The sequence below is a fragment of the Cygnus atratus genome, chromosome 2 (genome assembly GCF_013377495.2).
Source record: "Cygnus atratus isolate AKBS03 ecotype Queensland, Australia chromosome 2, CAtr_DNAZoo_HiC_assembly, whole genome shotgun sequence".
Taxonomy (NCBI): Eukaryota; Metazoa; Chordata; class Aves; order Anseriformes; family Anatidae; genus Cygnus; species Cygnus atratus.
The window spans coordinates 60522287-60539438 of NC_066363.1; the positions used below are offsets into that span (position 1 = coordinate 60522287).

The following is a 17152-nucleotide window of genomic DNA, read 5'->3' on the forward strand; positions in this document are numbered from 1 at the left end:
CAATGTCTGACAATGAGAGTTGAGAGTCAGTGATCTACCAGTCTGTCCTTCCTTCCTTCCCTCACCTTCCCCCTCATCCCTTCCCCAAGAGGGATGACAAGAGTAACCCATTTCTCAGACTAAAAAGAAAGTTCGTCCAGGCTCACTGTACATAAAATTTGTCATCCATGCTCCTTCGCTCAGAAATGAAAACATAAAGATGTGTAAACAACAAATAACCTCAAAAAAGAAATAAGCCTCTCTCCCTCTCCAAAAAAAAAAAAGGTTATCAAATATGCATTTATTTATCACAGTCAAGTTTTATGATTCAAACCTGATTCATATATATTTTATGAAGAGAATATCCATTGTGGTGGCAAAATTAAATGTATTTTGAAACTTGTATATGACATTTATCTATCTGCTCTATCAGAAAAAAGTTGTCATATTCATTCAGACATATATTACTTTTTCAATTTCCTGTCAGTAATGTTTTTTTAATGTTCTTTAGGGTGAGACCACACGATTTCTCATTTCTCACAACAAAGACCATAACTCATTAGAATTATGTTGATGAGTTTACACCTAGAAAAGTTGCATCACTTTTCCAGAGGTGAACGACTTGTACTCTTATCCATGACAATCATGGATGGCTGTTTTCCATTTTTTTTTTTTAAGATGCAGAGTCAGGTGGAGAACTGTTGGCTCCTTTTCCCCCTTCTTTTACAGATGTTCATCATATAAAATACAAACTTCTGGTGCATTTTTACAATGACTCAGGTTCTATTGTGAGCAACAAGAGATAACATGGATAGCAAAAGTATTGAAATTCTTTATCATACATCTTGCCTTTCAAAGGGGGTGATTTTGACAGAAAGTTTAGAAAAAAAACAACAACAGTGTTCAAGAATAAACAGTGCTGTGCAGCAGCCAAGTGTTATAATTAGAGAAGAAACAGAAACCAATTAGGGTGAGTTAACTGACATGATGCTACAGCTCCCATACAGAAGACTGGCTGGAGAGGTGCAAAGTAGAGATGGCAACTTCTTTCTCTAAGTTCCTATTGAGTGGCATAGTAATAACAACATTATCTTGTGCTTCATACACTCAGTGCAAGTCCTGCGAAGGGTGTTTAAGTGCATTGGGTTTAGCCCCGGGTAAAAGGTTGTATGATTCTAATTTTTGTTTGATAGGCTAGTAATTACACCATTGTATTGGGCTTATGTGGTAAGATTTTGGTAGCGGGGTGGGAGCAGCAGGGGTGGCCTCTGTGAGAAGAGTCCAACAGCTGCCTCATGTCAGATCAGAGCCAGCTCCTGCCAGCTCCAAAAGGGACCTGCTGCTGGCCAAAGCCACGCCAATGAGTGATGTTGTTTGGACCTCTGGGAATGCAGATTTAAGAAAGGGAAAAAACAACAGCTGCAGCAGCAGCTGGGAGAGAGGAGTGAGAAAATGTGAGAGAAACAGCCCAGCAGTGCCCAAGGTCAGTGCAGCAGGAGGGCAGGAGGTGCTCCAGGCACGCAGCAGCAGTTCCCCTGTGGCCTGTGGAGAGTCCCCTGGTGGAGCAGCCTGTCCCCCTGCAGCCCATGTTGTACAACGGCGTGACACACACCCACACTACTGCCTGTGGAGGAGACCCTGAAAGAGGAGACTCTGGGCTGCACCTGCCCATGGTGAAGCAGGAGGTCTGTTGGGAGCTGCTGCCCATGGGGGACCCGTACTGGGGCAGTTTGCTCCTGGGGGATGGACCCTGTGGTACGGAGCCATGTGGGAGCAGTTCTTGAAGAGTTGCTGCTTGTGGGCAGCCCCTGCAGGATCAGTTCGGGAAGGACAGCATCCCGTGGGAGGGACCACACGGGGAGCAGGGGCAGAGAGTGACCGTGAGGGAGCAGCGGAGACGAAGCATCAGGGACTGACCGCAGCCCCCATTCCCCATTCCCCTGCGCTGCTCAGGGGGAGGAGGTACAAGAGGGTGGATGAGGGGAAAGTGTTTTTAGTTTGCTTTTAGTTTCTCACTGCTCTAGTCTGTTAGCAATCAGCAATAAATTATGTTAAACTCCCTATGCTGAGTCTGTTTCACATTTTCTTCCCCTTTTCTGTTAAGGAGGGGGAGTGAGAGAGTGCTGTGGTGGTGCTTAGTTAGCCATCAGTTAGCCATCAGCCAACACCACAACCATCTGCAATACAGACTAAGGTGCAGTCTTTGTTGGTTAAAAAAAAAAAAAAAAAGGAGAATTCCATGAGAAACATTCCAGTTTTGTTTCTGAATAAAAGCAGAATATTTGGAATGAAATGAGAGCTCCCTTTCTGAGCATATATAATTTGGGGGAATAAATAAAAATCTAACTAATATTTGGTAAAGCTGGAAATAATTATGATGGCCCAACTGTGTTTGATCAGTTTGACTTAGATATGTACCTAAAATTATTTGAACACAGGCACCTTAGGCTATTTTTTAGGACAGAAATTCTTATGCGGTATGACTGTCTCATGACATTTGTAGCATCTGCTGGTTGGAGCTGTGCTGGAAATACTTCTAAACTGTCCTGTGGTCTGAGGATTTAGTGCATCCTTTTGTTGTCCTAACCAAAACAACAAAGTAAATGCTCAGAGAAATGCAAAAGTAATCTGTCAAATGGAGAGATATCATCCTGACTACTACAGGCTCAAAGTCTTCTTTTAAATCATAAGAACCTCAGAAGTGCTAAGTTCATTTACTCACAGCTGATTTTTACATAATTACCTGCAACTGATGAAATACTTAATCCTACTTGCAAGAAAAGCTGCTGAAAAGAACCTCCCTTCACATTTCTATTATTTAGATCAAGTAAAGAACATATTAACACAGTAAAACAGATATTATCTTGGTCTCTGGGATGCTAATTCTCTATTTATACAGGAAACACAAACAAGTGAACAAGGAAAACAGGATCACAATTTTCACAAAAATTGAAAGTACCTATAGATATCCCCAAACCAAGGCTGGTCAACCACTACTGAGTTCTGTGTGGCCATCATCGGGTGCTACCAGGATCTGATTTAAAACTCCTGTGACTGCCATGGGGAGTTTAATGATAACATTATCAAAAGAAAGGACTTACGACCCACTAAAAATAACTGGTATGTGGTATTCTAGGGATGAAATTTATGTCATTTAATGTTAACCAGCTAACATTAAAGTCTAGTTGCAGATTGTCATCTGAGGTCCCTCCAGTCAACATAGAAAGTGAGGAATCTCCACAATGCGACTCATCTCAGCCTAAAATACATGCACAAGATCAGTGAGATGTTTTACTCTTCAAGAGTGCCCATTTCTTTCCAGTGATGACAGAGAAGACTAAGCCACTAGCTTAAATTTGATGCAGCCAAATCTAAGTTTCATGTGAATAAAATTAGGAAAAATGAATTCAAAGTTAAGACTCTAAAGAGATGTAGGACTTTGCTGAACACCAAAGCTATTTCTAATATTCATATGCAGCCTCTTAATCATTTGGAAAAAAGGGTTGTCTTTATATTGAATATCTGAATATCCCAGCTGTACAAAAAAGGAGGAATAAAATAAAAAAATCACAAAGGCTATTTCAAGAAAGATGCTCAACTCCCCCCCCTCTCCCTTGTGAATTAATACTTAAATAATAAAAGGTTTTGAAAAGTTGAACCTCACCGGTTGAAAGACTGTTCAATATATGCACAAAATTAAATCTGTTTGACCATCCCTGTCTAGTACAAACACAGACATGGAAACAGTGATGATTCACTTAAATGACTTCAACTTGGCTGGTAATATCTTGACACATTTCACTGGGGATGGTATAACTTACACAGCACTTAAAAAGTAAGTTTAAAAGAGGACAGCGATGACTGTGGACTGAAGATTTATTATAAAGATTCCCTAACCATCTCTTGGAAGTCAAATTTCCATGTTCAATGCAAACTCAGTGAGAAATGGCCTTCTTGACATGATGCTCATTTATCTCCCCTCACTGTGTGTTCTTTGAGGGCTCCGTTTGCATCATTTGTTGGGTAGTATAAAGCCGATTTAAACATTTCTGCATTTGTGCTATTGCCAGAAACCATAATGATTTAGTGAATCAGGCATGCATCATTCATGTTTGCTCTCTCTTTTCACTGCATATGATTTTAAGGAGAAATAAAAGGCAAGAGGGAGCCAAGGGTGCAACTTGCCTCAGTAAACGCTTTTTTTCTTTTTCCATTGATGGATCTTCTTACGAGAATTTGAGCTCAGCTCAATAATATTTAACATATATATTTCTAACTGTATTCAGAAAAAAAATATTTTGTTGTAGCACACCTAATAGTGACACCTTATTTCCAAAATACAGGTTGTAATATGTTGTTGGTAAGGAATTCCACGTAAGTAAAACTCTAACTTCGTCCCTATATTAACAGAAGCATTATGATAGCTGAACAGGCAATGCTTCTGTATATTACTAACAACATTTCTGGGTCAGCTGTCTAACATTCAGATTTGAAATAATTACCCTAACTGTTTGAGAAGCTGGCAAAAAAGGTTGCCTAGATTTTGTCCTGTCCTTCCTCTCTATACCCTATTATATATTGACATAAAAAAAAAAAGTTTGTGATTGGTATTTCAGAACATTTTCAATCAGTTTCATAGAAGAGAATCTTATAAGAGTTTGCTTTGCTTTTCTGAATCTTGTGAACTTCACAAAAGGTTTCATAGAAGAGAATCTTACCAGGGTTTCCTTTGCTTTTCTGAATCTGTTAAACTAAGCATCAGGTAGCTTGTTCTCTCTGGATCTTTGTGAAGAAAACTTAAAAACCAACACATTACCTTTTCTATTAGTCATTAACTGTTGCAGGCAGGTTTTTGTCTTGGTCGTCGTAGCAAAAAATCTCTGATGTGGCAGAGAATGCAGCATTCCTTGCTAATGCCAATTAAATACTGTTATCATTCAAAGGTGGGAATGTTATGATTAATCTACCCTCTGCACCCAGAGATTCTTAAACTTTCTGGTTTAGCTAAAGGCGTATCTTTCAAAAATGGACGTAAAAAAACTTCTGTTTTTTAATTAATGTATTTACTTGAGAGCAAAGATAGGTGGTTCACTGTCTCTGGACAGTAGGTGTGATAGCTGAGACACATTTCAGTGGATCAGTTATGACAGAGGTACTCCAGGATATAAATACTGTTGTTCTTCTGGATAGTCTATATCTACTCTATGTGAAATGCCTTAGAAAGAGAGAACGGGGAAAGTTTAGCATGCCAAATGGTGCTGGTTCGACCTCAAAGCTAGTGCACTGTATCAGTCTGATATCATCTTCCCTTCACTTTAAGGCTGTCTGTCTATGTATGTTATCAAATAAGTCATAACTCAGTTTAATGCACAGCCTGCAATGAAGGGAGTGGATTAGGCCTCTGGAGATGATGACTAACAAGTTAAAATTAAACTTTTTTGAGCTGGGTTACAATGACCTATTTATACATTTTCTTTCTTGCTAGCTGGCTTTTTTTTAAACATTACAAGATGTACCTGGCCTCTCTCATCTCTCTCTAAACTGTCTCCCTGATGTCCTGATCACTCTCTGATCTATTTCTCTTTCTCTTATCCGCTGGGTGGATGCTAATATGACATATCCAACCTCTGAAACAAACCATTTATTTTGAAACTCAGCTATGTCAGAGTGTTTGATGCATCAAACATTAAAATGAATGTATATTTGGATATTGGGTACATCATGTCTTGATATTAAATTATCTCCTGAAAAGTGGATTGATTTTTAAACTGGCAGGATATATGTATTGCTTCCTTGAATCTCTAGCACAAAGCTATACATGAGAGGAGACTAGGAAAGGTTCCCTCTGAAGCTGAGAAAGAATTGCTCAAGGGGTATGAATGTTTTCTTTATATTAATAAATTCTTTTTTTTTTTTTTGTGCTTAAGGAAAGATATTCTGTCATTCTCTTCCATTATTATGTGACAAGAATACATTAATCTTCTATGAGAGATACTTATCCTAGAGATAATATTTAATTAATGTGTGAAGAAGGAAGTTTAAGTGAAAAAGGTACTTTAAAAATCATATATATTTAATAACATTGGCATAGATATTTCAAAGACCTTTTTTTCTTTTTGATATCTGGGCCATTTGCATACATACATGCTGAAGCCTAACACTGTCAGTCTCTGAAGAAAAATGACAGACAAACTGAGATGTACTTTTAGTAAGATATATTGAGCGTCCATTCATGGTTAGGACTGTGATTTTTTTTCTGCTTGAACTTTCCCTGTCACTGTTCACAGATGCAACCCATATGAAAAGACATCACACAGTTCTTAGCAATACTCTAAACTCAAACCAGAAGACAGAGAGTTCTTCCTCTTCCAGAACAACTCCCATTTAATGTACTACTTGGGAGCCTGTGGTCTGCATGTAGAAGCTTGTTGGTCTGCAACTGGCTGGTGGTATCACTACAAACACTACATTAATACAACTTAGTTGTTGGCTCACCACCAAAGGAGTCAATCAAGTGCTTCTGCAATTTTTTTCTTCTCTTTTTACAAAGACTGCTCAGGGAAGATTTTTTTTTTTCTTTTTCAAATTCTTCACAAGGTACTGCTAAAATATCTGGACTTTTCATCCTTTCAGATTTCAAAACAAATGCTGACTGCTGTGCAATTTTGGGAACCCCAGATTTCCTCTCCTCATCTGTATCTCTAAGACATTCACAACCAGGTGTCAAGACTGCAGCCCAACAAGAAAGCCCAATGGCTTTCTTTTGTGCATGAAGACTTGAGACTTCTATGAAATTCCAAACCTCCTTCAAACAGCAGCAGCACTCTACCAGCAAGTCAAGAACTTTGAATATTTATCATTGTACATTAACTTCTACTTTTGACAGTGATCTCATCTCTAACTGTTTTTTTTTTTTCCTTTTGCAAAAACACCCCACCCCACCCTGATATCAATGCCAGTTGAAGAGAAAGTTATAGAAGGTCAAATTCAGACACTGGAAAAAAAAAATTGACATACACAGGATAGATTAGACAAAATCTAAATAAAATTAAGCACTAAGTTATGCAAAGAAACATAATCTGCTTCTTCAGAAATGATGTAGCACATCTGGAAAGATATCTCAGACAAACACTGAGATTTGATGCACTATTTCCTCTGCTTACCCACAGCCTTCCTTGACTGTGACTTTCAGAGCACTCTCTTGTAAGAAGCTTTGGACAGCCTAAAGGAGAAATGCCAAAAGTAAGACCAGTCTTGGGGTGCCATTCTAATGCTAATTTCTCATACAGCAGGACTTCCATCACTTCTGGTTGCATGATGATATCGCCTCAAATTGTTCTGAAATTTGTCAACTCCTGAAAGCATGCAATAGTAACGCAATATTCCTGAGCATAAAACTTACACTGCTTGGGGAACACCAGTAATACAGAAAGCACATTTCTTGGCACCATCTACATGCATCAACTTTATCCATTGCTTTGTTCATGCCATATTAAGGAATTTTTTAAAGAACTTAAAGACTTTTTCTCTGCCTTCAAGTTTCTCTTTGCTGTGGTTCCCAGGATTCTAAATGGTCACATAATGCTCCTTAACAGAGACTGTAATTGCCAAATTCAATCTTCTGGAATAATAATGGTAAAACCTTCTCTGTGTATAGTAAGATTTGTTTTCAGAAGCTGGTCAAGTACTTGGAATGAATTCCAGCAGTAACTAAGTACTGTTCATTGGTTTATCACTTGTGGTTTCAACACATTCTGCTGCAAAAGCTAAGCACACTTCTGTTTTCTTTGACTTTCTCTAATGCAAATATAAGCAATATGAATCTTCAAGAAGATTTTTAAAAACCAGATGAAAACAAAACACTAAAAGTAAAGTGAAACAAAACAAAAAAAATCTTAATGAAATGAGACAAAACCAAATGTCCTTATCAGACACACAACTCCATACTACAAGGTTCTCCTTGGACGGAGAAGACCAATTTGTGACAATCACTAGTCAGCACAGAATCACAGAATCACAGAATTGTAGGGGTTGGAAGGGACCTCAAGAGATCATCGGGTCCAACCCCGCTTCCAAAGCAGGTTCCCTAGAGCATGTTGCCCAGGTAGGCATCCAGACGGGCCTTGAATATCTCCAGAGAAGGAGACTCCACAACCTCCCTGGGCAGCCTGTTCCAGTGCTCCGTCACCCTCACTGCAAAGAAGTTCTTTCGCATGTTGGTGCAGAACTTCCTGTGATCCATTTTGTGGCCATTGCCCCTTGTCCTGTCCCTACAAAATGTTTCTTAATGTGTTACTAGTAGGTGATAAGATACAGTGAGAAGAACAGTGTAAGATCTTCCATACAGCAGAGAGACTTCACTGACTGTGATGTGTGTCAGTGGTGATAATAATGAAAAGTCACCATGCTTATAAGCACGTCATGATGCTGAACAGATTACAGGAGTGGTAGGTGCATCTTTTAGTTACTGGTTAGCTTTCATGAAAATGGAAGGGAAGCAAAAATAATGGTTACTCTGGTTTTCTCCTCCATGCAAGAGGAATTAAGAAGGTGCTGAAAAAAGGGCAGTATTCATAACTGGAAAGATTTAATTTAGCTCACTGAATAACATTTTCAAAAGTACCTATACGTTTCAGGCTTTTGCATCTTCCTACAGTGTCTTTACTCCATGTAACACAGCATGCTACCAAGACCCTGGAGCTAGCGACTAATGAGCTAGATCCTACATCACCTTATTGAGAAGCTGGATTAATTAGTCCAGCCATAACACATACCACCAAGGTTTTTGGTTTCTGGGATCTGTGCTAATATGGCACTGGCTGTGATATATAAATGTACTGTCTCTTGGAGCTTCCTTGCAATGCTCTCTTACAGTGTGTAGGCATGCCTTCAAGCACTAAGACTCATAACACTGAATGAAACTCAGGTTCCTACAGGTATATAAGTTGCGTTTGAAAATAAGATGTAGGCACCTCTGAAAAAATTTATGTCAGAGATCAAAAACCTTGGCAGAGATCCAGGCAAGCCAACTACAGATCTGAAGTGTGAAGCTTGGTACTCACAAGGGAGTCAAGCTCGTAGGGATTTCAATACACAATTATCCTTTCCTTGTTAAATCTAACTGGAGACTTCAGCTGTGATCCAGTATGGCTCCAGTATGTGTTTTGCAGTAAGGAAAAGTTCCATGTTATTCTTAAATAATGGTCTTTCCCTTGCAGTTCCTATTTGCAACATATCAGCTCTTGTCTTGGTGTCTTTTTTTTTTTTTTGGGGGGGGGGAAGGGGGTGAATTGTAATCTCCTCCACTTCAAGAATTTTTAATTCAGTTCAGCAGCTGGCCTGAACTACTTCATCCTAATATTAATTTCTTTTGCAGCTTTGGAGGAAAGTGGTGGTGTTTCTACTTTAAAGCTGGAGTCTTTGTCCAAGCAGGTTATGAGTTTTCTCCAAGCAGGTTACGAGCTGATAATACTGTTTCTGCAACATTTTTGCAATCATTTTCTGATTCTTTTTTTCACTGTCCTTTTCTCCTTCCTGTGAGAAGGCTAGTTTCCCTCCATTAAATATAGTGGCACCACAATGGTTCAGAACTTCTTTTTGTTATGAGGGATTAATTGAGTATCACTTTTCCACATTGCAGATGGTAACTGTTCTAAATTCCACAACTGTTTTTAAAAATGTGGATATCCAAAGTTTATTAGTGATCACTGAGCTGGCTCTTGACTTACTCTCTGTACCTGTCTATTTCAGTGATATTACCAAGTTGCATGACCTGAGACTTTGGTTCATAGATTTTTGTATTTATGCCGCTGTGGCTAAAACTGAGGTTAGACAAACTCTACAGTAAAATAAAGACACAGTCAGCAGAAGTATGTTAAAAGAATTATTTGTCTTTTGATTCAAATTCACATGGGAGGTAATTAAACAAACAGCCTCCTTGATGTTTAGCTGTGGGGAGAGGAAACCAATGGAAAAAAAAAATCTTTCCTTACAACTGATCTTTGCTCATAATATGTGCCCTTTTCTTCCTGCAAACAGCCAAGCTACATGTATTCATCTCCATGAAACTTTGAGGGTAAAAACAGAGAATAAGACTCCACCCAGCAGAAATGTAATAAATTAATATGAAGGTCTGTCAAAACAGATTCTCCTGGCAATGGGTTTCCCAATAAATGTTCTTAAATCCTAGTACTGTAATCCCCCTCTCTAGCCATCCCCTCAAAATCACCTCTTTTATTATCTCAGGCTTGTCATGAAATTTCCTTAATACATACCAATCTGATACCACCTATTCAGATTTCTGTCAATCTTCACTTTGGGAAGACATTGTTAGTAGCCACCATTTAAACAATTATTGTTTAGCTTTTTGTGAGTACTGTTAGATGTTGTGAGAGCTAAAATATTAGTGCTTAACATGTATTACAGTTGTGTAGCTGAAACAGATGTAGCCATAACAATTGTTAAGAGAAAAGGCTGATGAACATAGCACACCTGGAGAATAGTATGAATTGAAAATATTCAGAAAGACTTTGGGAAGTGTTACTCATTACATGGCTTTGGGCCTCCTAGAACTTCTGGAGAGAATTGAAAAACAAAACCAAAACCAAACATCATCCTACTTTAAGTCCTATAAGGAGTCCCACCTTGCATTCCCATTGAGAGCTGCCAATTTAGTTGGTTAGCGTAAAATAAAGACTAGGTCACATGTCTATCTATAACCTACCTTCTTGGAGGGGACTACTAATTTTGTACTATTGTTTACACTACTTTGCATAGCTCTTTATATTGACTTGCTGCTGTCAAGAGATTCTTGCATCTGTGGTTCAAGAACACTGGAAGTTTTAGAAGCAGCTTTTCATATGCATATACTCTTTTGCTTGTCATAGCACACTCTACCAGCAAGAAAAAGGAAGAACAATTGTAGAGTTAAACAACAGGGTAAAAAAAAAAAAAAAAAAGCAATGTATAACAACAAGGTAAGAGAAGCAATGCGTTCGTTCCTTTGGTTGTATGTATACACAAAAGTATATTATTGTCATTGAATATGTACTTCAAAGTGATTTAACAGAAACAATGTAAATTCCTGTAAAGGTATACATTTCAATATTAGAATATGTTACTTTGATTTTGGGTGAAACCTGCTCATAATCAGCTGAAATAAAATTGAAACAAGAACTTAAAAAAAAAAGATCATCTCAAATCAGTCTCCACTGTTTTTTCTCATCAGCTTAACTAAATTGGATTAAAATCCTACTTCAGATTTAAAAAGTACTTTGTATTGGAGGTGAGATAGCCCCACTTCAGCATCATCAGAATAAAAGAAAAAAAGCTAAAATCACCATTTACCACACGATTTTGTAATTAGCTCACTCTTCAAAAGAAGGCAATGGCCTTGTCTGTGGGAATGGATTGCTCCTAGCACCATGGCCTGTCATATACTTTCCAGATTGTGGCCTCAACCACTGTAACTAAGACAAGACAGCTGCTACACTTAGGACTATAAATTCAGTTTGTAGGTAATTCTTACCATGAAAAAAAAAAAAAGTTACAGAAAATTGTGAAAGTAATACTATCTACATGTACATATGTAATAGTTGGCAAGACAGAATTTCCCTTCTGAATGAGAGATACTTTAGTGCTTTCCAAGCCAGTCCACAATGAGGACAATGCTATTTTTCAAAATCCTATTCCTTGTTTTTATTGCACATGACATATTACATTGTACAGTAGAGTATGTGGTGATGAGAAATTCCCTTCTTATTTAATTGTGATCCTTCAACGGATTTGAAAGGAGGCAGTTTATTTCCATTTCTTTAATTTACTAGTTCTTTAGCTGATGATTTTATTAACCCTTGTGTTTGAGAACTGATGCTTAACAAAAAAAAAGAAAAAAAGAAGAAGAAGAAGAAGAAAAGGCCCTTGGCAGTATTGTGAAGGCCTGGAACTGAATAATACACTTTAATAATGAGGGATAGAGCTATGGCTTTTGCTGATGGCTGTGACCGGCTCTGTGACCTGATTATGTCGCAGAGTGTCAGCAGCTGAGACACTACAAAAGGGAGCGCATCCCATCAAATCTATCTCCATTGTAATCACTTGCACTGCTGAGAGGCTTGTTATGAGCAGGGAATCCATCAGGCCTCATTAGCACCGTTTACCATCAAGAAGCTCAAAGAGCAAATGTGTACCCTCTCATCAGAATAATGAGAACCAAAGTACTCCTATTATCTAATTGGACCAACAACACCCCTCTCTCCATTTACTTTTCTGAGCTACTTGTGGATTACAACTCTCAAAAAAGTTATTTTTGTTAATTGCTAGGGGGGAGCTGTGTCCAAGGATTTTCATACACAGAAGGTTTTCATACCTAAGTAGTAAGCCATGGGCACAATGGAGGCTGAGTTCCTTCAAGGGCATTCTTAGATTATATTGATATCATCCCTATTAAATTCTCTGTTCAGTTAAAGTATGCGCTATACAATTACACCATACATATACTGTTTTCCTATTAACCTACCAGAAAATACAATATATTCTTCTCTTTAACCACATGACAATTCATAATGCCAATAGCTCTTATCATGCTATTTTTTTTAGTCTTTAAGTTAAAATTGGTACTTCGTAATTGCTGAATTAGGATTATTTTTTTTCCCTAATAAAAAACTCACATCTTTCTAAAAATGAAATTGAACTTACTCAGCCTTGGTTAAAATGTATTTGATTCTGCTGATATCAAGAGACTTACATGAATGTGACTAATGACAATTTAGTTCCATGTTTTAGTCAAATAGAAAACTTGCTGGCAGGTAGCATTTACAGAAACCAGAAGCATCAGCCGTTTCCATATTTTTGCAGTTCATCTCCTTATACAGAAGCTAAAAAGAACAGCTAAAGTAAACATGTCATGTACTTAATAGACAGTAAAAACACTAAAACCTCTTAATATTTTCTTTGATTTGCAGAGAAAAAAAGAAAAAGAGGAGTTTCTGGTTCCTATATCTCTAAAGAAGCCAAGTGCAGAAATGGAACTGGGATCCTACTATAAGGGCAGGCTGAAGCTGAGCGGGTGGACAGCCTCACTTTGAAATCAGTGTGTATCAACTGACAGAGTAGAATAGAGCATTTCTGCTACCCTTGCCTTTAAATTTAAGATATAAAAGTCCAGTCCTGCAAACGCTTCCTGGAAAGTGCTGAGGGCAAACAGAATGTAAGCAGCATTACATGGGCCAATAGCTCTTCATAATATGCCTCTGAAAATGAAAATTTGATTTAGAGTCCTCTACCTGTACTATATCAAATTAATCAGGTGATCTAGACATATTATTCCAATGGATTAGATCTCTTTGCTACAGTGGTCTTGGGGAGCTCCGGTATTACAGTTCATATTGCCATTCAAAGGAAAAAAAATCATACCTTCATTGTGAAATCAATAATTAAATTAATAATATGCTATACAAATATTTGTTAATATATATAATTTTGCTATTTGGATTGTAAGGACTCCTAGACTACTGAGAATTAAGGCCATGCCATATGTCATTTAAAAGATCATTTCCCTAAATTTGCCAGAGGATCTTGGATTTGACCTACAGCTTCATGTCTCCTGGGATTACTGATCACCATATATTTAGCCAGACAGATGGACATTTACAAGCCCTGACTTCCTATAGAAGGAGCAGCGTATAACGACAAAGATTGCACATAGAAACAGTCTGGTAAGTCATCCGGCCTTTTATTTTCAAGAGGGATTTCTGGGTGACACATTTGTGATACTTTGAAGGAGGCAATTTTCAAATGGCAGATTTTTAACATATCATGGAAATACAACTCCTTAACGAGTCCTAGTAGATCATTAAGAAATGGAGGCATCCCAAGTTACTATTCACTTACACTCCCAATTTTGAAGAAACGTACCTTTCAGTTCTTGTTTAGTTGCTATGTTTTTTTTTCTTGTTTGTTTTTTTCATTTGTAGGGAATGTAATTTGATTTCTGGAATGTGTTTTGTAGACAGTTTCAGAAGCGTGCTCTAAAAAATATGGCTTTATGCTGAATATTGTAAGAATGGGTGTTATGTTGCACAGTTAATATTTATATATATTGCAGTGAGGTTTCCAGTACTGATTATAAGTGAAGGAACGTTTGTAAAAACAAGTTATAAAAAGATAACCCCTTTTTAAAAAGAGCTAGGCAGACAGATTCTGTAATTTTATCCTACGATAGGGGAAGATTCTTCCTTTCTCTTCTCTTTATCTGCAACCTGTGGAATTACAGGACTTCATGTTATGTGTGGAATAAACAAGACTTGGTCTGACTGAATTTGTAACTTGATTTCATGTAGGATTATTTATTTTTTTTAAACATACAATGAGTGTCCATACTTTGTTTTCTGTGGAGAACACATAAAGGAAAAACTGCTGAACTACTAGTCTGGGTTTGTATCTTCAGCTCTTACAATGAACATTGGTGCCAAGTGCCTCATATGAGTGGTGATTGTGAACCACTTCTGGAGCACAGACAGAGACAAGCAGGCTTCTGGGTTGGAGCTGATCTGACTATGAGTTATAGGCATTATAACCAACTTTTCTTCCAAACTAATACCCCATCCCTCCAGAAATCTTAATAGGCTTTTGAGAGCCTCCATTTAAAGCTGGCTGCATAAAATGATCCTTTGATGAAAAGGGATTGAAACAAGGGTTAAAGTAGACATTGAAAGGTTATTGTAGAGGGCACATTGTTCATACAATCCTCCTTTAATATGTGTGGTGTGCACCTGCGATAAGATGATTCATTAGATAAGGCCTCACTTTGACAAGCTCCATCGTTCAACCCTCGGGGTAGTGATGGAACAATTCTGCACCCACCCAGTAAATATAACAAGGTCAGCATATTTTTTTCCTGGGACTTGGAAGGGGATAGTGAAGCTCAGGATGCATCTTCGTTTATGTATTATGTCAAAAAAGAGGGTGGATTCTATAACATGCTGTCTTTTATTTTTAATGGGCCAAAACTGAAAATGTAGCCTCTGTTCCAATTAAATAGCATGATGATAGAAAATTATTGGAAAAAACATATTCTTCATGCTTTTTTTCCCCCCACAGTAAACAGTGAGAGTAGAAACTACTAACCTTTCACATATTATGCAAGCTGCATCATTGCAATAAATGTTTATAGGGCCTAACATCCACATAAGCACTGCTGATATTACTGTACACCTAATTTGTAAGATATACATACAAATTACTCAGTTACCTGCTCCAGTTGTAAGTTATATTCACAGATCTGTTACAGTGTCTTTACGTGAAAAAAGTGTTTGTGTTAATTTAATTTCTGGTAACTGGAATAAAGAATGACAGTGGCCACAATATGAAAGCTACTTAAGAATGTTGCATCAAGGGAGTTATTTACTTATATGAATTCAGATGCATATCTTTCTGCAACATATTAGGACCAAAACTGAAATACTTCATAGCAAATAAACACCTCCCAAATGCAGGTGGTACACACTTTTACACAGTAAATGCAGGTGGTACACACTTTTACACAGTACTTACACAATATGCACAATTTATCTTTTAGATACACTATAAACCTTGTTCAAATTTCTGTTTGAAAAATTCTAGAACAAAAGTTTCTCCTAAATTTGCATTACAGACTGGCATATTCATTGCAAATTGTTTAATTTAATTAACCAGCAAACAAGTAAGCCACCCAGTTAAATCCATCATGGGTACCTCATTACAATTTAATTGGTGTTCCTTTACTGAAAATATTTAATACCTGTCTGTCATTAGGCCTATATAAATAGAAGAAGAAAGCTGGTACATTTGTTAAGAATCACAAGGTTACTGGACTTTTAAATAACCATATTATTGCACTATTATGATGTTTTCTAAAGGCTGGATTTAAAAACAAACAAAACTAATCCTTTTCTGTTTTGAAAAAGCTTTTTCTAACAGCTCCTAACTTCTTTCCAGTTCTTAGACTTTCCATTTCTTACCTTGTCTAGTAAATTAATATTTATTTATCTTCAATATGTGTACTTTTATATTGCTGTCATACAAGCGGAATTCATTTTCTCCCCCCCAAGATCAGCCTGCCATCAGAATTCACTGTTTTCTCCATCTTCTACTCACCTGTCCTTGTGCATTAGTGACGAGTTGACCTGTGACCCCCTGAAGACTGGAGAGGGCATTGCCAAAGGCCTGGGAGCTTGCTATTGAGCCCATGGCTGCTGCTGCTGCAGCCGCTGCTGCTTGACTTGCTAGTGGATTATTAACCAGCTGAAAAAAGAAAGAAAAGATCATGGTGAAACCTCTGATAAACACAGAAACATACAGTGCTAACTGGATAACGTAAAGGTGATTGTGCTTACATGGGGAAGAAAAAACCTGTGTACTTAAAAAGATTGAGCAGTTTTGAGATGTTATGATGCTTTTGTCTCTTTGACAATTAATGCTTTAAAAAAAAAAAAGACGTTCCATGTTGATATTGAAGAATAAAACTCTCTTTTATTTTTGTACATTTTTTCCAACTTTTCTTGAGTTATGCCTACTGTATTCCTTTAGATTCAACATTCTAATGCTACAAGTATAGCAGCTTAATCCTGCTGTTAACAGCAATCACTGAAAAATTAGCATTTGATTTGAAGGGGAGTGGTATATTTGCCTGGTAATATTCAAAACAGAGACTAACCAATGACCCCAGAAATGAAAAAAAACAACAACAACAACAAAATAAAAACATTTCCTTTTAATTTATATAACTAAAGATCTGGTCTCAATGTCTAGGTAAATCGCAACATGGCACTCAACCCTGTGATAAAGTTCAGTATAAACCAGCTACAAATTCAGAAATGTCTATTTCCATTTGCAAAATCTATGAGAAAGATACTAAGCAACTTACTGTTTCTCAACTGCAAACGATTAATTGCAAGACTGACAGAAGTTTTCAGAAAGTGAGCTGTAATGCCCTCTTAGTCTCTTCTACCTGGGTGTTCTATATAAAGCACAGAGCACACTCATGACTTTCACCTTAGTGAAAACCATTCAGGTGGTGCTGGGAATACCATGGAAGTACACTCATATCAGCACTTGGGTTTATTAGATGTGAAAGGTGTACTCCCCTGTCAGAATGAAACATCCCCTGGGAAATGGCTCATTTACTGGATCATTG

General features: G+C 37.5%; 1 protein-coding gene across 2 annotated transcripts in view; it reads right to left on the bottom strand.

Moving 5' to 3' along the window:
- POU6F2 (POU class 6 homeobox 2) overlaps nt 1-17152 on the bottom strand; it is a 262108-nt gene that overhangs the window by 39975 nt on the left and 204981 nt on the right. For both annotated transcript variants that reach the window (XM_035552533.1, XM_050708560.1), the window contains exon 5: nt 16114-16260. In XM_035552533.1, coding sequence (XP_035408426.1) covers nt 16114-16260 — 147 coding nt within the window. The remainder of the gene's footprint in view (nt 1-16113; nt 16261-17152) is intronic.